The 22,502-nt window shown below is 40.8% G+C and overlaps 1 protein-coding gene across 1 annotated transcript; it reads left to right on the forward strand.

Annotated features, from left to right (window-relative positions):
- Positions 1–404: 404 nt before the first annotated feature.
- On the forward strand, positions 405–20,507 carry LOC124115896 (sodium- and chloride-dependent glycine transporter 1-like). The gene is made up of 14 exons (XM_046477056.2): positions 405–674; positions 5,412–5,651; positions 6,610–6,741; positions 8,268–8,544; positions 9,321–9,453; positions 10,309–10,443; positions 11,106–11,209; positions 11,659–11,783; positions 12,446–12,558; positions 15,657–15,788; positions 15,933–16,032; positions 16,634–16,734; positions 18,636–18,809; positions 20,097–20,507. Exons 2-14 carry the CDS (start codon positions 5,450–5,452, stop codon positions 20,229–20,231), a joined length of 1,863 nt encoding a protein of 620 aa, XP_046333012.2. The 5' UTR covers positions 405–674; positions 5,412–5,449; the 3' UTR covers positions 20,232–20,507.
- The last annotated feature ends 1,995 nt before the right edge of the window (positions 20,508–22,502 follow it).

The following is a 22,502-nucleotide window of genomic DNA, read 5'->3' on the forward strand; positions in this document are numbered from 1 at the left end:
GAAGAATTATTCAAATTCAAGATAATCGTTTCCATGCACAAACGAACATGCTGATATGTTGTGTGGACCGATGCTCATAAACGCATCACATGTGACGTCAGAGATCCACGACCCGAAATGCACCGTTTGTCTCGTACAAATTAGACTGCAAAGTTTGGAAATCACGTGCAGCATATCGAGAAAAGAATAAAGACACTTGAATGATCTCTTCGTAACGTACATAATTCTCTATATGTTTCTATGGTTTGCGTTTCTTTTTGCTGTGAGTATATCTTATCCTTACTTGAATGTCATGCCCATCTCGAACCAAACCTCCGGTCTCATAATATAATTGGTTCCTTCATATAAACAACCGCGGAGGGTGGAGGGTGGAGGGTGATTAAACTTGAACGTCTATCAACTCGCGACAATCGTGTCAACGCGGGGTTCCCGTAGCAATGAACCCGTATCTAAACTCACTGCTCTACTTACAGTTGTCACAAAGGCCTGGTGGATGCATTCAAGCATTTAGTCGAACAAACTCAGAATGAAGAAGGCCATTCAGATCCAGGCCTCAATGCAAGGGCGAACAGGTTCATTTCAAGCTCGTCTATACCCATTTCAACCCTTGAAGGCTGCGTGCCCAGCCAGCCATCATTTGCAGTGCCTTATCAAGCCAAGGAACATATTTGAAGGTCTGTTTTACTTTAAATGTTTTAGTAATTCGTTCATTGTCTCCATGGTTAATTTGAATCAACCAAGCAATGCATGTTCACATGAGCGACAACTTGACCCATGACATAGGGAGCAAGCATTTGATTTTCCGTTGTATGTGTGTGTGTGTGTGGGGGGGGGGGGGGGGGGGGGGGATTGCAGACGAGTGATCAAAGGATGCGGTTTATTTTAATGTACTTCACCTTTTCATGCAGGCGAGTGATCAAAGGATGCGGTTTATTTTAATGTACTTCAAAGAAAAAACAGTTGAGCTGTTTATGTTGCAGAAAATAATTGCGCAATATATAATGAATGTGGGATCTCAACCGCCCACTTCGGAAAGGATATTCATTTAAAGATAACTGCCTTATCATGGACCCACATCGTCACATTCTGTGAAGCCTGTTTACAGACATAGGTTGAGTTCAAAAATGGGGAAAATGTTATAATCAGTTCATGGGGATGATACAGCTTGTATCCGACGTAACAACGTCATGTCTAATATCCAGATATTATCCACATGCTTTTGCAATAACAAAAAAAAACCGTGTGTTTCTGCTCGGATTGGCAAAGTCAAAACAAGGTTATTTGGTCAACCAAGAAGTTTTACTTAAGTTTAAGTCATACAGATGATCTGATATCGTTCAAAATTATTCAAATAGACGATTCTCTGCCACTGATTTACCCACCTGAACTACGAGTAGAGTAGACAAATGGCCAGTGAAGCAGCCTCATCTGTTTTATTTTAGATCTATGAATGAACCTTTAGAGTGACCATAAATACCCATAAGACTGGGTGACAAAGGGATGACTTCAGTCTTCCGTTTAGTTCCAGAAATATTACAGCAGCTCCAGCATTTGGAGTTTACGTTACACAATTTGTAAGGTACAATCGAGCATGCTCTTTCTCGAATATTTCAAAAGAAGTTATACGATTCTTGCTCTGAAGTTGTTTGATGAGAGTGTCAATACCAAAGGCCGTAGTTCAACTTTCAAAACGTTTGTTGGTGGACATGTAGACGACATTTCTAAATATGACGCATCAGTGACAAACATTATGTCCAATGCAATGCCTTATTTTGACTTCGTGTGAACATTTGACTTGCCTTTGCTTGTGTTTGTGACGGATTCCACCAATGAGGCAGGATACGCTTTCCTTTGAGGCAACGCGGGGCATCATCACTATGTGATGGTGATTCATACACATATGCTTATAATATGGTCGGAATTGTACAGTGGGCAAAGGGGTTTTGTTACGATTTTGGAAAGTGTTGTGTCGTTTTTATTTACGAACATGCCTAAAACACCATCCCTATAAAATAGGTGTCACCATCCTGGCAACAGGGTCGGATCAGATCCATTTATCAACTTTCGAATAAACGCCAAGTTATTAACGTTATTATTAACAAGTTATTGTTCCCCAGCAAATGTATCAAGTGAGCGGTTGACTTGATTGATTGCATGGCAATGAACAACGCATGCAGATTTTTATAGGGTATTTATAATGTTTTGACATTTCTACAGATTGTTGTTCTGAAAAACCAAGTCGGCTGAAAAACAATGACATTTTTGCATTGTGTTGTAATACATGTGCCCTATCATTGATAGACAGGACAATTGCTGTTTTCACAACAAGAACGCATAACAGTTTTAGAGTTAATGGTTAGATTTCTTGGTTTTCTTTCTCGTTTGCTTTTTTTCATGTTTTTCACAAAATTCAAATTTCAGCATATAATGAAAATGAGGTCACCACGCAGGAATGACTAATCAAGTAAGGATAGGATATATGGATGAACAACTTCTTTATTACAATTAGGAGCGGCGTGTCGGTGCAGGTTCTAACACCGTTATGAAGCAAGTGATGTACAGAGTATGGTTGACAAGTATATATACAGGGTAGGAGGCATTGTTTGTACAGTTCAGTAGTTATAAGATGCAGTTACACTGGAATGGAGAAGCCTGTTAAGTACAAAGAAGTGAGTCATCAAGGTACCTACCATAAAATGAACCCCTGCCGGGACTTAATAAGATAATCAGAGCTCACTCGCCCCTGAAGTATTACCACTTATATGACAATATTTTGTTTGAAACATATAAATTGAAACTGCATTGGCATATAAGCCACAGACTTATGTGACTGCCTCTCCAGAAAATATGATACAATTATCAAAATCTCTCTCCTGTTAAACAGTATACATTCATAAACGGGAGATAGATGTGTAACCATACAGTTACAGACCCATGGACTGACTGAGCGAGGTTAAGTTCATGTCATAAAATTGACCTCTTCCCGGGACATAATAGGACAATCAAGGCTCACTCGCCCATGAAATTATTACCACTTGTATGACAAAAGTTTGTTTGAAACATGGTGATTTGGGTATGTTGTAGCATGTACGTGTTTTAGTATGAAGTGTATATAACATGTGACACTACAATAAAATCTCTCTCTCTCTCTCTCGCTCTCTCTCTCTCTCTCTCCCTCCCTCCCTCCCTCCCTCCCTCCCTCTCTCTCTCTCTCTCTGAATCTCTATCTATCTCTCTCTAGCTCTCTCTCTCTCTCTCTGATAGACAATACCGCAGTTTAATATGGATGCAGACACATTGTACAGACTCCGAGCCGACCAGCTTTCTCTGGCTTTATCATTGGATTGAATGGAATAAAACACATGCATAGTATTAAGTGTATGTGTCTGTTTGTGTGTGTCATACTGATTGCGTGAAGCTTATGTCAGTAGATTTGTTTGAAAGAGTATACTTTCTATAAACCATATAAAACACAGTTACACGTTCCTTTAACACTACATCATCAGGACAATCGCTCATTATACAAGAGCATACGCATATTTGAAAAAGAAAAAATGTCACTTGCACGATGGTTCAAACGACTGACACTATCGGTTCGATAACACGTTTTCACACCTCTTAACACTCTCTTAACATTGCATATGAAACTATCTTTTTGTAGAATAGCCTCCCCGGGTGTACCCACATGTAAACTATCAATAGACAACTGGACATGCACATGCTGTTGCTACCTTTTAGTCATATTTAGAAATAAAACGACAGTTGTTTGTCTACTATTTCAAGCTTTCAAATTGTTAATTTGTGAAGTGATTAAGTAAAAACAGTAAAGTACGGTTATAACGAACTCAAAGGGACTACTAATTTTTGTTCGTTATAACCGTAATTCGTTATAAGCATATATACAGCATAACTTTAGCATATAGTCGGGACTAAAAAGTTAGTTCGTTATATCCGTTAGTTCGTTATAAGCGTGTTCGTTATAACCGTAGTTTACTGTATTCCACTTCAATATTAACTTGAATATGTAAGTGAAATATATATTTAAATCTACATGTATTTTGTCGAAGCGCGTGTATGGATTTCAAGGCTAATTTGTCTATCCCTACCCACACACTGTAGGAGATGAGTGGGGCAGGACTACAAAAGCACGGTTCGTTTGAGCCCTAATCAACCACGTTTCTTCCGGATTGCCCCCAGCCATTGATACTGCGAAAACATTTACATAATTTGTCCATGATAGACTTTATACAAAGTTTAACTATTTAATTTTGGTGTTTTTTGTTTGTTTGTTTTTGTTTAACGCCGCACTCAGCAATATTCCAGCTATATGACGGCGGTCTGCAAATAATCGATTCTGGACCAGGCAATCCAGTGATTTACATCATGAACATCGATCCACGCAATTGGGATACGATGACATGCATCAACCAAGTCAGCGAGCCCGACCACCCGATCCCGTTAGTCGCCTTTTACGACAAGCATAGTCGCCTTTTACGGCAAGCATGGGTTGCTGAAGACCTATTCTACCCTGGGTCTTCACGGGTCTAACTATTTAATGTAAAGGGGCAATAATGTCACTCTGGATAACTGGGTATAATGAAGCATCGACTTTTTGTTTGGGTTACATGGCTGATTTGGCTATTCATATCCTATATTTCGATTTAGCCTTTAACAAGCATGTTTCGGACATGGCACCAGTTAATAGCTATGTGAATATGTTGCATAATTTGCATAAATGGGCAATTAACATTTTATTTTAAATCGGATGCTGTGCTATGTTAAAATGATAACAGTCGTCAGATAAGTGTGAGTCGCCTTCGTTACATGCTTCAAGGAATCTTAACTGCAAGCTTTGCTTCCATGAACCTGACTTGGAGTAGGGGCGGTTATACCAAATGTTTCATTGTGCATTCATGGACTAACATTGTTTGTATCCGTGTATATATCAATATCAATATACTATGAACATTGTTGTTTAACGCCGCACCCACCAATAGTCCAGCAATATGACGGTGGTCTGTACATAATCGTGCCTGGACCAGACAATCCAGTGATCGATGTATGCATTTCGGATACGATGTCAACCATGTCAGCGAGCCTGACCACCTGATCCCGTCAGCTGCTTCTTACAACAAGTTGGTTGCTGAAGACCAATTCTAACCCGGATCTTCACAGGTCTACTTTTGTGTACATAATATTAATTAAGTAATATTTTTTGTCTTATCCATTTTGCACGGAGAAGCAATGTTTAAAAGTTTTGTTAGGTAAACTGGTGATTTTCCTGATGGTCACACATGTGCATGTCACTACCACAGGATACATTGTCTCGTTTGACTCTCGCCGTATATAAGTAGCTACGAAGGAACGTACGTATAATTAATTCTATGTTTTACTGACTCACTCTACTGCAGATCTGATAACCACGCTGGAATAAACCTATCACAGAACTATGCCTGGAAAGGTCATCATAGATGGAGAGGTTGGTATGGAAATGATACAAGACGTTTCTGAAGATGCTGCCCCCAGAGACGGTACAGAAGGCAGAGGAAAGTGGAGCAGACATCTTGATTATATTCTGTCGATGGTGGGCTTCTGTGTTGGGTTCGGCAACTTGTGGAGGTTCCCGTACGTCTGTAACAGGAATGGCGGAGGTGAGTAGTTATGCCATTTTCTGTTCAGCTTTGAATTGTTCTAGATTTAAAGTGTGACTGAGTGAGTGGTGAATTTACTTCGCATCTGTTTACAAAAGTCCGTCAATCCCAACCCAGTTACGATGCTTTTATGACACGTTCATATCAACAAAAGCGCCATGGATGCTATACCCATATCAGCATTAGACAACGCATTCTTCATGTTAACCATGTTCTACAACTTCAGTGTATTGCAGCATCACCATCATAAACTGTTACCTTTATCTGATCGTTGTGTAACATTATCGTAAATACGTTGATTCATATATGCCATTAGACCCGTGACGATCCGGGGCAGAATAGGTCTTCAGCAGCCCATGCTTGCCGTAAAATGCGACTATGCTTGTCGAAAGAGGCGAGGATCGGGTGGTCAGACTCGCAGACTTGGTTGATGCATGTCATCGGTCCCAATTGCGGGGTCGATCCCAGTAGCATGGATCGATGCTCGTGATATTAATCACTGGATTGTCTGGTCCAGAATCAATTATTTACAGACCGCCGTCATATAGCTGGAATATTGCTGAGTGCGGCGTTAAACAACAAACAAACAAACATATATGCTATTAAAATTTAGGACGTAACATATTCACCCAGAACCGGAAGGAAACAATGGGAACATTATCACATGGTGAAGGCATGAATTAAAAATGTCAATATTACCATCAAGTCCCTTTTCATTTTGTACACACTTGGTTTAGAATATTTGGTCGAATGGGCACAACTGGCATTGAGGGCACGTGCCCTCCTTATTTGCAGAGATCAACAAATTGTGTCTTCGAAGCATGGACTGAGGCTTATAATGACATGCAGGACCTGGGTCTCACGAGAGTTGTGATCATATGTTTGACATGAAATGTCCGCAGTGCTCTTACATTGTGTTGTTAAGTCCCAAATCACACACATCATTCCTTCATTACAGGAGCCTTCCTCATCCCATATGTGCTGTTTCTCATCATCACTGCTTTCCCAATGTTCTTCCTGGAGGCATCCATCTCTCAGTTCTCAGGAAAGGGAACGGTTCATGTGTGGAGCTTTTGTCCAATGTTAAAAGGTATGGTGTATCAAAATGTTTTCGAGATGTGGACATTTCAACTTTCCCCATTTCCAAATTTGCCGCATCAGTGATCAAACTGATATATCACCCTACTTTGTCTTGTACCATGTGTTTCCGCGTTTTTCAGGTGAACACTTTATTTGATTGAATTTGCGTGTTTCTTATGGGTGCCATTGGTAGGTCAGGATGCGCTCACTTTTTGCGATCACCTGGTAAATCATAGAACATGTCAGTATTGTTACAATTTCCTTGCGAGATTTGTGGATGTACAATAAGATCAAATCAAATTATATTATGCGCTTCATATTTAGGTCTTCAGCAACCCATGCTTGCCGTAAATGGCGACTAACGGGATCGGGAGGTCAGGATCGCTGACTTGGTTTATGTATGTCATCGTATCCCAATTGCGTGGATCGATGCGCATGATGTCAATCACTGGATTGTCTGGTCCAGACTCTATTATTTACAGATCGCCGTCATATAGCTGGAATATTGCTGCGGCGTTAAACAAGAAACAAATCATATTTAGGACAACAATATACAGATGTATGCTTACTTCAATCTATCTTACTTCAACACATTGTATAAACCTGAAGGACGAAACGACCGACCAAAAATAGTTCTGGAGCTGCTTAACATACATAGCCTGACCATCAACAAGTTAACGCTGAACTACTTTCCATTTCCCTGTTCAAACATGCCATTTCAACAGTATTATACTACATAATTATATTGTATTATAATGTATATGTATTGTAACATTTACATCCTTTCTAATGCTATGTAATTCTAAACAAAGACAAATCAAGTCTGGAACAATAGGTTTGTGACAGGAAGTCAAATGTGACTTGAATTATTGCTATTCAAACTATTATTCGCTTCAAAAATATTATTATCATCATAATAATATTATTTGACTGTGGGTGAGATGAACTTCACTACTTCAATTAAAGTCTTTGAAAAACATGATTCTGGTGAACAGTGCTTTACAGAAGTATATGCTTCTGATCACGTAACCTACAAGGCAACATATAGTCCACACGAGAAAATTGGATTTGACCAAAATATTGCAAACGTTACTAGACTGAAAACATTCACAGAAACACTTCAAACTTGATATACAACACAACTGTGATAACCGTATCAAATGCACCACCATCCAATAACCATTTCGTGTCTGTTTCATATTTAGCTTCAGTAAACTACGGTTATAACGAACTCAAAGGGACTTTTAGGGACATATTTTAGTTCGTTATAACCGTAGTTCGTTATAAGTACATATACAGCATGACTACAGCAAGTAATCGGGACTGAAAAGTAAGTTCGTTATATCCGCCAGTTCGTTATAAGGGTGTTCGTTATAACCGTAGTTTACTGTTCTTCCAAACATGGGTGTAAAGTTTCTTTTGCTCGGGAGTCTATGTTTATCGACAAAGATCACGATGGTAGGTTGAGTACTGAATGAAAATAGGTTGGTTGCCGTCGCTTCCTCTTTCATGTCATGTCTCATTACTCTTTTACAGGGGTCGGTGTTGGTGCCACATTAGTTACAGCGTTCGCGATACCATATTACAACATCCTCCTGGCCTGGCCCATCTACTACATGGTGAAGTCCTGCTCTAGCGTCCTGCCCTGGACGACTTGTGGCAACAGTTGGAACACTGATCTGTGTGTTGAAGATGCGAGGAACAGCACCTATAACATTACAGTACTGACAGGCAATGCATCTGATCCAAGGACTGTAGCAGAGATGTGGGACAATGCCACGCTAGCTCACACAGCGACTGAAGAGTTTTGGCAGTAAGAAATTATCCATAAATAATAAATAATAATAAATAATCAGCATAAGAAAGGGTCCGCTGTACGATTCTGACCACAGTAAACTACGGTTATAACAAACTCAACGGGACTTCTAATTTTAGTTCGTTATAACCGTAGTTCGTTATATGTACATATACAGCATGACTACAGCAAGTAGTCGGGACCAAAAAGTAAGTTCGTTATATCCGTCAATTCGTTATAAGCGTGTTCGTTATAACCGTAGTTTACTGTATATCGTTAGCATGTGTTTATTAATCAATATCAATTGGTCGTAATATTGATTGTTTGTGAAATGGTGAGCGTATCCTGCCCCACCGGTGGCATGGACTCATCGAGACCAGATGGCGTGGATCGATGGTCATATTTTCAGTCACTGCTTTGCCTGGGCCAAACTCGATATATGATAAGCTGTAATATAGCTGACTTCAGCATTAAACAACATTCAATGACTCACTCCACAAAATGAATCAATAGAAAATTCGTCATTACTTCTCCGTTATTCACTCAACACTATAACTTTGTGTCATCATCTAGTTTTCACTTCAAGAAAAGCCACAGTTCTATCTATCGCTATTGCACCTTAAACAGGCCCATTTGTTGTTTGTGATATAATGAAAAGGATTAACTCCATGGATTTTGGATACAACGAAAGATCAATACATGCCTGTGTGATGCTTTATAGTCATTCCAATACTAAAATTCATTATCATCCTAATTGTTCCTAGTTATAGACACTGTAACAATGGTTCGTGTAGGTACAACGTGCTGAAGGTGTCAAGTGGCTTGGAGGAGGTTGGGAATGTCCAGTGGCCCATCGTAGGGTGCCTGTTTGCCTCCTATGTTATTATGTTCCTCTGTTTGTGTCGTGGAGTCAAGTCTGTGGGCAAGGTATGTATGATATGGACTTGGACTGGTTGTAGATCGTAGTATTTTACAAATGCTTACGTCTGGCAAGGCCATAATGCAAAAAATGACAATGTTTTTGTCCTAACAAAATTCATAATTTGACCGAACCTTTTCGGGACATTTTCTATTGTTTGGTCAGCATTGAATTTTATTGTTTTGTCACGTGATAAATAATAAATAATTAAGTTCAAAGATTCTTAATACTGGTAAACAATTTCTCGTGATTTGGCAAAGCGGGCGATAACTGGTAGGCCACAACGTGTTTGTTTTCCGATCGCTTGTTGTCATCGTCATTACGTTACTGTTCGTCTTCGTGGTCCAGTGGACAGAGCGTCCGCTCGGAAAGCGGAAGGTCGTGGGTCTTATTTCAGGCCGCGCCATACCAAAAGACGTTAAAAGATTGTACTAGTTGTAACCCTGTCTGGCGCTAGGCTTTAAGGGGGCTAAAACAAGGACTGGTCGGCTCGGAGTCTGTTGAGTGGGGTAGTGCATGCACGTCGCTACATAAGTGCAATAATCTTGAACGCGACATTAAACCCCATTTCACCTCACCTCACCTCACCTCACCTCACCTCACCTCATAATGTTGAAATTATGTGTTAGTTTCTGCTTCATAAACTTGCTAAGCAGGACTTTGCTTTCTTTGTGAGGGTGATGAGTACCTCTTAAACATTACCACCTTAATTTATTATTCAGTAAAGCAAAAGAAACATCCATCTGGGACAGCAATGCTTTACCTTTTGGAATCATATTTTATTTCGTGTTGTCATCTGCTGATACGTTGACTGCAATCATACAGTAAGTCGTTTGTCTAAGAGTGTACATGTTCTATTGTAGGTTGTATATGTGACAGCACTGTTGCCCTATGTACTCCTGACCATTATCTTTATACGGACACTCATGCTGCCTGGCAGTGGGGCTGGGGTTTTATATTACCTCGTACCAGACTTCAGTAAATTGCTACACATTCAGGTATGTCACATTAAAAAATATATAACTCCATGTTGCTACCTACAACGTACACATATTACGAATTAAGAACACCAACATCATGATATGAGTAAATAATACTGTTGATGATATGTTTAATTTTATTTGTCAAATCCAATTTTCAAGTGCACACTTTCTTTTGCCTGGCTGTTTCTGTTGCAAGCAATTCTTGTTTGTACATCAATGGAATCTTTTCTATTTCAATTTTCCACCGGTAATAATTACACACGAGTCATCATTCTTTAACAAATGACATTTACTAAATTTACTGACATTTGTGGGTACATGTTCTGTAACGTGATAAAATTATCCATCAGAATAAATATAAACTGTGAACCATAATTAACGTACAAGTTCCGGGTGAAGGAGATATATGAGCTGGCTACATATGACACAGACATTCATATACCTTGATGGACAGCTCCTATAGATTTGCATGAGTTGAACTTTGCCAATATGAATTTATCTTTAAAAGACAAATGGCACATTTTTTCTGTTGGATAAGTAATTTCAGTGATCCATTCATATAGTTTCCACTCTGTGTTGCCTTTTACACCCAATGTAATCTGTTTCGTTGGATAGTTGAGGCTTGCTTTTGTCTGGCGTTGACGTAATATATTCATAAAACCACATGTTCTGTACAGGTATGGTTGGAGGCGTGTCTTCAGGTGTTTTATTCTCTGGGACCAGGTTGGGGTATGATTGGCACTCCTGCCAGCTACAACAAGTTCCACGAACCCTGTCTGAGGTAACTACATCACAAGATGAATGGTATGGATCTCGAGTACATCGAGAAGATAACAGTGCCATCATTTACCAACGTGAACTTGATTTCAACAATAATGTTGAATGGTATCTTTGTTTCTCCGCTATATGTTAATGTGTTAACATACTGGCGACCCGTGAACATCCGGGGTAGAATAGGTCTTCAGCAACCCATGCTTGCCGTAAAAGGCGACTATGCGTGTCGTAAAAGGCGACTAACGGGATCGGGTGGTCAGGCTCGCTGACTTGGTTGATACATGTCATCGATCCCAAGTGCGTGGATTGATGCTCATGATATTAATCACTGGATTGTCTGTTCCAGGCTCGATTATTTTACAGACCGCTGTCATATAGCTGGAATATTGCTGAGTGCGGCGTTAAACAACAAACCAACCAACCAACCAACCTTCTCATACAATTCCATGCTTCTAGGGATTCCATGATACTGAGTGCAATATCAGAAGGAACAAGTATGTTTTCTGGTTTGGTAACGTTCGCAGTCCTTGGAGTGATGTCAGAGAAAACCGGAGTTCCAATTGCCGGAGTAGTTTCCAGTGGTGAGGATGGCTATAATCTTTATTTTGGAATATGTGTTACGCTAAAGTTTCCTGTCTGCCACTGAATCATACACACTAATCAGTTGTTTTTGTCAGATGGCTCTCTTTTTCTTGTGAGGTGCACTCAATGCATACGTATGGGATTTTGTAACAATAGTTGTTTATGTTTGTCTTGACTATTTCACCATGTCGCTACATATTAGGGTTAAATTTGTCAAATCACTGTTAACGCTACCACGACTGATGTAACTATGGTACCTAAACATTGGTTTACAGTAGCCGTTGCACTACGACAGCATTGTGGAGCAAGATACTGGATGCTTGCAACAGAGAATTACATGCGCTCTTTTTACTCTAAAGATCAAAATTTCTAGGGGCGGTCGGGTAGCCAGGTGGTTAAAGCGTTCACTCGTCACGCCGAAGACCCGGGTTCGATTCCCGACATGGGTACAATGTGTGAAGCCCATTTCTGGTGTACCCCGCCGTGGTATTGCTGGAATATTGGTAAAAGCGGCGTAAAATCAAACTCACTCACTCACTCAAAATTTCTAGTGGTTGATTGTAAGAATTATATTATTATGGCCTCTTTGTCATGGTGACACTCGGATCATGCACCAAGAGTAAGAATCATGCGTTTGCACATGCATTTCTTTTCACAAAAGGTCCAGGATTGGGATATGTAACCTACCCCGAGGCTCTCAGTCAACTTCCATTTCCTCAACTGTGGTCATTCATGTTTTTCCTGATGTTGTTAACCGTTGGACTAGATTCCCAGGTAGGATCCTGCAAACTGTTCATTATAATAAAACGTCAAAAGCATGAAACTCTTATGAGTTGATATAAGGAACTACCTCCTGATCCAGGGGCGGTCGGTAGTCAAGTGGTTAAAGCGTTCGCTCATCACGCCGAAGACCCGGGTTCGATTCCCGATATGGATACAATGTGTGAAGCCCATATCTGGTGTCCCCCGCCGTGATATTGATGGAATATTGCTAAAAGAGGCGTAAAACCATATCCTGATCTGATATTAGGAAACATCTCCTCATCTGATATAGGAAATTATCTCCTGATCTGATATAATGATATACTTTCTGATCAAATATAAGCAATTTCCTTCTGATCTCACATAAATCAACAAAACATCACCGCCAGAAAAAGAATCATTGATACAAATTACATGAATTAATCAGTACTGACTCCATGTCTTCAACATAAGGAGTTCCCTACTGGAGTCAGATGACTTACCTCCTGATCTCTCGTAAAGACGTACCCCCTGATTCGTTGTAAAAACGTACCTCCTGATCTGTTGTAAAGACGTACCTCCTTATCTCTTCTAAAGACGTGCCTCCTGATATGTTGTAAAGACGTACCTCCTGATCTGTTGTAAAGACGTACCTCCTGATCTGTCGTAAAGACGTACCTCCTGATCTGTTGTAAAGACGTACCTCCTGATCTCTTGTAAAGGCGTACCTCCTGATCTCTAATAAAGACGTACCTCCTGATCTCTTGTAAAGACGTACCTCCTGATCTCTTGTAAAGGCGTACGTCCTGATCTCTTGTATAGACGTACCTCCTGATCTCTTGTAAAGACGTACCTCCTCATCTGTTGTAAAGACGTACCTCCTGATCTCTTGTAAAGACGTACGTCCTGATCTCTTGTAGAGAGCCTCCTGATCTCTTGTAAAGACGTACCTCCTGATCTCTTGTAAAGACGTACCACCTGATCTCTTGTAAAGACGTACCTCCTGATCTCTTGTAAAGACGTACCTCCTGATCTGTTGTAAAGACGTTCCACCTGATCTGTTGTAAAGACGTGCCTCCTGATCTGTTGTAAAGACGTACCTCCTGATCTCTTGTAAAGACGTACCTCCTGATCTGTTGTAAAGACGTACCTCCTGATCTGTTGTAAAGACGTACCTCCTGATCTGTTGTAAAGACGTACCTCCTGATCTGTTGTAAAGACGTACCTCCTGATCTGTTGTAAAGACGTATCTCCTGATCTGTTGTAAAGACGTACTCCCTGATCCGTTGTAAAAACGTACCTCCTTATCTCTTGAAAAGACGTGCCTCCTGATCTGTCGTAAAGACGTACCTCCTGATCTCTTGTAAAGACGTACCTCCTGATCTCTTGTTAAGACGTACCTCCTGAGCTGTTGTAAAGACGTACCTCCTGATCAGCAGCAAGCTTTATGTACAGTCACACATCAATGTTTTCAGCAAGCTTTATGTACAGTCACACGTCAATGTTTTCAGCAAGTTTTATGTACAGTCACACGTCAATGTTTTCAGCAAGCTTTATGTACAGTCACACATCAATGTTTTCAGCAAGTTTTATGTACAGTCACACGTCAATGTTTTCAGCAAGCTTTATGTACAGTCACACATCAATGTTTTCAGCAAGTTTTATGTACAGTCACACGTCAATGTTTACAGCAAGTTTTATGTACAGTCACACGTCAATGTTTTCAGCAAGCTTTATGTACAGTCACACATCAATGTTTTCAGCAAGTTTTATGTACAGTCACACGTCAATGTTTACAGCAAGTTTTATGTACAGTCACACATCAATGTTTTCAGCAAGTTTTATGTGCAGTCACACATCAATGTTTTCAGCAAGCTTTATGTACAGTCACACATCAATGTTTTCAGCAAGTTTTATGTACAGTCACACATCCATGTTTTCAGCAAGTTTTATGTACAGTCACACATCAATGTTTTCAGCAAGCTTTATGTACAGTCACACATCAATGTTTTCAGCAAGTTTTATGTCCAGTCACACATCCATGTTTTCAGCAAGTTTTATGTACAGTCACACATCAATGTTTTCAGCAAGTTTTATGTCCAGTCACACATCCATGTTTTCAGCAAGTTTTATGTACAGTCACACATCAATGTTTTCAGCAAGCTTTATGTACAGTCACACATCAATGTTTTCAGCAAGTTTTATGTACAGTCACACATCAATGTTTTCAGCAAGTTTTATGTACAGTCACACATCAATGTTTTCAGCATGTTTTATGTACAGTCACACATCCATGTTTTCAGCAAGTTTTATGTACAGTCACACATCAATGTTTTCAGCAAGCTTTATGTACAGTCACACATCAATGTTTTCAGCAAGTTTTATGTACAGTCACACATCCATGTTTTCAGCAAGTTTTATGTACAGTCACACATCAATGTTTTCAGCAAGTTTTATGTACAGTCACACATCAATGTTTTCAGCAAGTTTTATGTACAGTCACACATCAATGTTTACAGCAAGTTTTATGTACAGTCACACATCAATGTTTTCAGCAAGTTTTATGTACAGTCACACATCAATGTTTTCAGCAAGTTTTATGTACAGTCACACATCCATGTTTTCAGCAAGTTTTATGTACAGTCACACATCAATGTTTTCAGCAAGCTTTATGTACAGTCACACATCAATGTTTTCAGCAAGTTTTATGTACAGTCACACATCAATGTTTTCAGCAAGTTTTATGTACAGTCACACATCAATGTTTTCAGCAAGCTTTATGTACAGTCACACATCAATGTTTTCAGCAAGTTTTATGTACAGTCACACATCAATGTTTTCAGCAAGTTTTATGTACAGTCACACATCAATGTTTTCAGCAAGTTTTATGTACAGTCACACATCAATGTTTTCAGCAAGTTTTATGTACAGTCACACATCCATGTTTTCAGCAAGTTTTATGTACAGTCACACATCAATGTTTTCAGCAAGTTTTATGTACAGTCACACATCAATGTTTTCAGCAAGCTTTATGTACAGTCACACATCAATGTTTTCAGCAAGTTTTATGTAACGCTTCACATCAATGTTTTCAGCAAGTCTTATATAAAACCATCCGTCCATGTTTTTAGTTTATGGGGCTGGAGGTCGTCACCACTGCCATTGTGGACCAGTTTCCTCGAATGCTTGTCAACAAGCGGTACCTGGTGACTGGCGCTGTATGTCTGCTGGACTTTCTGTTTGGAATTTTGCTTTGCACTCAGGTAATTTGTAAATTTGCTAATATGAACGTATCTACGTAGGTTCATTGAAAAATCAAGGTATCACATCATATCTTTAAACGGTAAAACCTACACAAGAAAATATCATTCTACAAACCTGTTGTTTTCAATTCTCTTGTTTTATAGGGAGGACCATACATCTTCCAGCTATTGGACTGGTACATCAGTGCCTTTTCTGTGTTTGTGTTCTGTACTCTGGAGTGTGTTGCAGTTGTGTGGATATACGGTGAGTTGGCTGGTTGGTTGGTTGGTTGGTTGGTTGTTTAACGCCGCACTCGGCAATATTCCAGCTATATGACGGCTGTCTGTAAAAAATCGAGTCTGGACCAGACAATCAAGGGATTAATATCATGAGCATCGATCCACGCAATTGGGATCGATGACATGCTTCAATCAAGTCAGCGAGCCTGACCACCCGATCCGTTAATCGCCTTTTACGACAAGCATAGTCACCTTTTACGGCAAGTATGGGTTGCTGAAGACCTATTCTACCTATTCTACCCCGGATTCCACTGTTGCTATGAGCAAGCTCTGAAAGGACTTTCAACTATAACATATAGAATTGCAATGCAACTAACCATCATGCCACGTGCAAATGGCAGGAAGTTGCTATGATATGAGAAAAGGTGCATATAGTTGGGTTTTTTATGAAATTGATATACAAGTACACATTACGAATAACACGGCAAACAATAAAAAGGTGCAAAAGAAGGAAACTTGTTCTCTGTTTAACGCAAATGAGCTGACGCGTCATCTCTTGCTACTTTTAACATTCAACTGGACGGAATTGGTCATATGTAAAAATGTATTTCTTTGTGTTATTTTAGGCATTAAGCAAATCAGTACGGATATTGAAATGATGCTTGGAAAACCCCTGGCAAGACCAATGCGGATCCTTTGGGCTTTTGTGACACCAGCAGTGCTGATTGTAAGTAATGCAAGGCTATAGTCAGTATAGTGAGTAAGTGAGTTGGGTTTAACGCCGCTTTTAACAGTATTCCAGTCATATAACGGCGTGTCAGCTTAATGTGGGAGGAAAGCCCGAAGTGATGCAGGTGTCAGACGTTTACCACTTCGGTGAAACCCACGAGCACGGGTATGGTGCTGACAAACCTAGAAACATAATCGGGGCGAACCGGGATTCGAATCCACAATCCTCGGTTTCTGGCGTGCCCAGGGGACGCAACTCTGCACAGCGAATCGCGGCGCCTTAGACGACTTGGCCACCCGTGCCCCCTATAGTCAGTATAGAGGCAGTATGTTTGGTTTTTCGCCTTTTTGAACAGTATCTAAAACTATCACGGGGTGACGCCTTGGACGAAAACACCGACGAGACGCAGACCAAAATAGTTTGGTCTTTATAGCAGAACCAACAAGCAATGTTACGATGCAAACGGGCCAAGAATAATAATGGAGGTAATATGGAATTCGAAACTATAACCAACGGATCCTGAAGAATTGTTTCCTTGTCTTAATGTACTTAATAAATAAATTTTGCTCTACCTTCATGTGTAGTGTAATAAAAAAAAGTTTGTCCCTGATTCTTGCGTCCGAGTGATGGGAACATAGACGAAGTACTGTGTCGCTGGTTGTGGTGAGTTTTGTCTTAAAAGCTGCAACCTTGTATGTTCCACTGAAGTCAGAAGACTGCAAAGACATGCAACAGTGTGCGAACTGAGTTGGTTTCACAACACGATATCGTAACCGACTTGGATTGACAGTGTGGGGCGTGATGTGGCGTCGCGACCGCCGTAGTACGAACACGAATGAATGAGTTGGGTTTAACGCCGCTTTAACAGTATTCCTGTTACATCGCTGCGTGTCAGCTTAATGTGGGGGAAAAGCCTTAAGTGATGCAGGTCTCAGACATTTACCACTTCGGTGAAACCCAAGAGCACGGGTATGGTGCTGACAAACCTAGAAACATAATCGGGACGAACCGGGATTCGTACCGACAATCATAGGTTCCTGGCGTGCCCAAGGGACGCAACACTGCTCAGCGAATCGCGGCGCCTTAGACGACTGCACCAACAAGAGCAACAACGGTCGTTTTGTTTGACTGTATTATATTGCTATATGCCTACGCTGAGCAAAAGGTGTACATGTAGTTATGAAATGATTCAAGGATTACTCATTCCTATGACGAGACACAAACATAATTCATAGGGCAACACAATGGTTGGAATAAGTTGAGATCAGCCCGCGGCATTATTGTTTGTTTGTTGTTTAACCCCGCACTCAGCAATATTACAGCTATACGACGGCGATCTGTAAATAATCGAGTCTGGACCAGACAGTCAAGTGATTGACATCATGAGGATCGATCTACGCAGTTGGGATACGATGACATGCAACAACCAACCCAGCGAGCCTGACCACCTGGGCATGATCCCGTTAGTCGCCTTTTACGGCAAGCATAGTCGCCTTTTACGGCAAGCATGGGTTGCTGAAGGCCTCTTCCGTCCCCTGATCTTTACGGGTCCCCGCGGCATGAGAGATGGTTGACATGATTATGCCCTATTTCGTTCCAAGGAATATAATTCAAATATTCCACAAGTCTAAAGAAACTATTCCACCTATTGATAATTGATGTGGTACACCATCATGATTAACAGAACTGATCGAACAATGTTGCCATGAATTCGTTAGATCACGGGGGAAGGTCATTTGAACAGCGTTCTGACGTCAGTCCATTATGACGTAACTTAAAACGTTTACTTTATCGCAGGATAAAGTTCAGTCGGCGTCGTTGATATTTCAGTGAAGCATCTTAGATTGTACGTTGTCCATATTGTCTGTATACCTGTATTTTGTATTCTTCTATTGTAGGCTACTTTGATCCTAACACTTTTACGTTACGAACCACCGACCTACGGCAAGTACAAGTTCCCTGCCTACGCCAGTACCATAGGGTGGTTCGTTGCCACATTCACGCTCATCCCTCTGCCAGTCTTCATGGTCATATCTGTGAAGCAGCACCTGAACCAAAAGTCAGTAAGAAAGGTAAAGTTAATGAATATTTTGACTCTCAAACAATCATGTGTCCATACCGTTTGTGGAGTTTCTGGGACCTGAATCCTTCAGTTAGGTGACGATTCATTCATTTATTTGTAGTCACAAAGGGTATGTTTCCTCAAAAGCTGAATGTCGTTAAAAGCACTGCCCATAGAACATTCTTACCATTGATTCCGTTTTTTTCCGCAGCAGTGTGTGGAGTTTCTTGGACCTGAATCCGTCAGTTAGCTGACAATTCATTCATTTTTTTGTGGTCACAAAGTGTATGTTTCCTCAAAAGCTGAATGTCGTTAAAAGCACTGCTCAAAGAACATTCTAACCATTGATTCCGTTTTTCCACAGCAGTTAAATTTTTGTTTGACTCTTTGTAATCAGGTATTTGTTTTGAATTAATTTATTCTAAACAATACTTGATTGTTTTACCTGTATACCCTGAAAACAATATCCTAAACAATTGCTCGAGTCTAAAAGATAAAACTCTAAAAGATAAAACAATCTTTTTAAAGGGATATTCCACTGAAAACTAATATGAAGTGTATGAAAAGCAACCTCATTTAAAACACAGTGCTCGAAAGATGGCCGTATTTAATTTCCTTTCCTTGATATATAACAAGTAGCACGATGAATTGCTATCACGATACATTCTTGAAGAAATCCCAGCGCTTGGTTCCAAGATGGTGAAATGAGGTTTGACGTCGCGTTCACGATTATTCCACTGATTCAGCATCGTGCACTGCTTACATCGGTCGGGACATGCTGGTTTTATGGTGCTCGTCCACTGGGATAATATGCCGCAGTTTAACATGGCTTCCCCGCTCAGACATATCATACTGACTAAGAGCCGACCAGTCCAGGGCCCACTTGCACTAAGCGATCTTAGCGCTAAGATGATCTTACCTCCCATACTTTAACATAGGCTTGCGATAGTCTTAGCGCTAAGATCGTTTTGTGCAAGTGGGCCCTGGTTCTATCTCCCTATTGTCGAGCGCCAAGCAGGGAAACAGAGCGTATCTCTTATCAGTTTAGATACGACGCGGCCAGCGGGCCAGGTCTGAATTACAGGAATGAATTATCCAGTGACTGACATCATGAGCATATAGCCACGCTATTGAAATACGCTGACATGCATCAACCAAGGCAGCGAGCCTAACCACCGGATCCAGTCAGTCGCCTCTTACGACAAGCATAGTCGACTATCATAATGTATCCAGTATGTATCACCATTGACTTAAATATGAATAAACCATTATTAATAAAAAACCTGCTAAATTTCAGATCATCCATTCTGCCATGAGACCTGATGACAAGTGGCTGCCATCGGATGTGCGCTACAGGAAGGCATACCGAGAAAACATAGTGAAGGCAAATTATTCCATGAGAAATAACATAAAAGATATTTTCGAAAAATAAGGCGTCATTGACTACATGGCATTGATTACAGGCTATGTACACCAAGTTTGAATCCTACCATGAATGAAAAATTGTGTTCCATTGGTTTGGTATTGTGTAAATGGTGCAGAAGGTATGTTTATTGCTGTTTATATTACTTCCATATCTTATAACTAGCGGGGGCACGGGTGGCCCAGTCGTCTGAGGCGCGCGACTCTCTGTGCAGAGTTGCGTCCCTTGGGCACGCCAGAAACCTATGATTGTAGGTTCGAATCCCGGTTCGCCCCGATTATGTTTCTAGGTTTGTCAGCACCATACCCGTGCTCGTGGGTTTCATCGAAGTGGTAAACGTCTGACACCTGCATCACTTCGGGTTTTCCTCCCAAATTAAGCTGACACGCCGCGATATAACTGGAATACTGTTAAAAGTGGCGTTAATCCCAACTCACTCACTCACTCACTCTTATAACTAGCAATGTGATGTTCAGACAGTGAAAAAGGCTTTTTGGTGCAATAGCCTTCACCTTGTATTTCGACCTTGAAAAGGCCACGCAATTTGTTATCAGGAAGTTTTAAGTGAGTACGGCTGCAAACTGTTTGTAAAAACATTCCAGGTTTATCATAGCATATTACCCAGCAGTGAATGCTTGCACGGTAGGATGAAATGGTGATGTGACTGTGATCCTTCTAGAGCCTGCCAGGTAGCTTTGGTTGTATACTCCCAATGTAGCTGAGCATTAAGATCGACTGCACACTGATCCATTGACCTGGGTAATAATGTAGCACTTTGAGCAGGCTTAAGGGTGTGAATGTGGTGCACATAAAGAAACAACGTCATCGGTAACTTGGCAACGGGGGAATCCCCAAGCAGCAACACAAGACTCCAGATTCCTTACCAACAAAACGTGACTTTCCCAGATCCGATAGTCAAAGTGTCACCACCATAGCCAATGACCGCTACACCGGGTTCGTCTCCCGGGTGGCAAAATACCACCACAGCCTTTACAGTATCTGCTAAACGGGTTGTTCGAGTTGTCATTTTGACAAATATTGTTGACTACAAAATCGTGTCATGTCAATGTGGGCTCACCTGCGATGGACAACGGTGTGGTTTAGCGTTGTCACAGGACTGAGACCAGGGTGTCAGTAAACAAGAATAAAGTAATAAAATGAAAACGGTGTAATAGGTTCACAGTGTTATTACTATCAGCTAGTTGTAAACATAGATGACAATGAAAAGGATCAAAATTATAATGGTGTACAGCAGGGTGAGACTTAAAAAGGTATCTGTCTGTCCCTCTGTGTGTCTGTCTGTCTGTCTGTCTGACTGTCTGTCTGTCTGACTGTCTGACTGACTGAGTCCTGCTGATCACATCAGACACAACACCACAATGCACATATTGACCACACCGACCAACTGTACCGACTTTCTCTCTACCTTTCACACCTGCTGTAGCTGAACAAAACCAATTGCCGACTGCCATTGCCATAAGTATGTCTACCATACTGACCACGATTGCAGTGATTGAAATTGGCATTACTATGGAAACCTGAATTATTGCGAGAAGCGCCACTACTTGTGTACTGAACCATGTGTAAACTTCCCCACTTTCTGATTTAACAAGAGTAGTTTCAAACCACGCGGAATTCAATCCTTGACCTCTGCTAACACCATTAAATCTCTAAGCTCAGATTTGGTTGGTTGGTTTGTTGTTTTACGCCGCACTCAGCAATATTCCAGCTATATGACGGCTGTCTGTAAATAATCGAGTCTGGACCAGACAATCCAGTGATTAATGTCATGAGCATCGATCCACGCATTTGGGATCGATGACATGCATCAAACAAGTCAGCGAGCTTGACCACCCGATCCCGTTAGCCGCCTCTTACGACAAACTGACAAACCTAGAAACATAATCGGGGCGAACCGGGATTCGAACCCACAATCATAGGTTTCTAGCGGGCCAAAGGGACGCAACTCTGAAACAGCGAATCGCGGCGCCTTAGACGACTGGGCCACCCGTACCCCCCTTGCATGTAGAAAACCATGGGTAGGTTATTTACAGGCCGCTATCATAACCAGAAAAAGCTGAATGAACACCAAATAATCTACCCTGGGAAATGGATTTAATTTATCATATTTGACTTTGATAACCTAAATCAATATATGTAATGAAGGCTAAGACAACACTCTTTTATTTTAAATACGGATATGGATTGATCCAACCAAAACCCAAAGCCACAATAAAAAAAATAACAAATTTTAGTCTTTTTCCATTTACCTGACAGCTC

This window comes from Haliotis rufescens, unplaced genomic scaffold (genome assembly GCF_023055435.1).
Source record: "Haliotis rufescens isolate VD_foot unplaced genomic scaffold, xgHalRufe1.0.p SCAF_10, whole genome shotgun sequence".
In the NCBI taxonomy this organism is placed as follows: Eukaryota; Metazoa; Mollusca; class Gastropoda; order Lepetellida; family Haliotidae; genus Haliotis; species Haliotis rufescens.

What these genes read in the sequence shown, in the direction of transcription:
- LOC124115896 (XM_046477056.2), top strand. Translation starts at nt 5,450, where the DNA reads ATGCCTGGAAAGGTCATCATAGATGGAGAGGTTGGTATGGAAATGATA. An exon ending in TGCCGGAGTAGTTTCCAGTG is followed by an intron (nt 11,784 to 12,445) that starts GTGAGGATGGCT and finishes TTTTCACAAAAG; the next exon opens with GTCCAGGATTGGGATATGTA. An exon ending in TGCAGTTGTGTGGATATACG is followed by an intron (nt 16,033 to 16,633) that starts GTGAGTTGGCTG and finishes GTGTTATTTTAG; the next exon opens with GCATTAAGCAAATCAGTACG.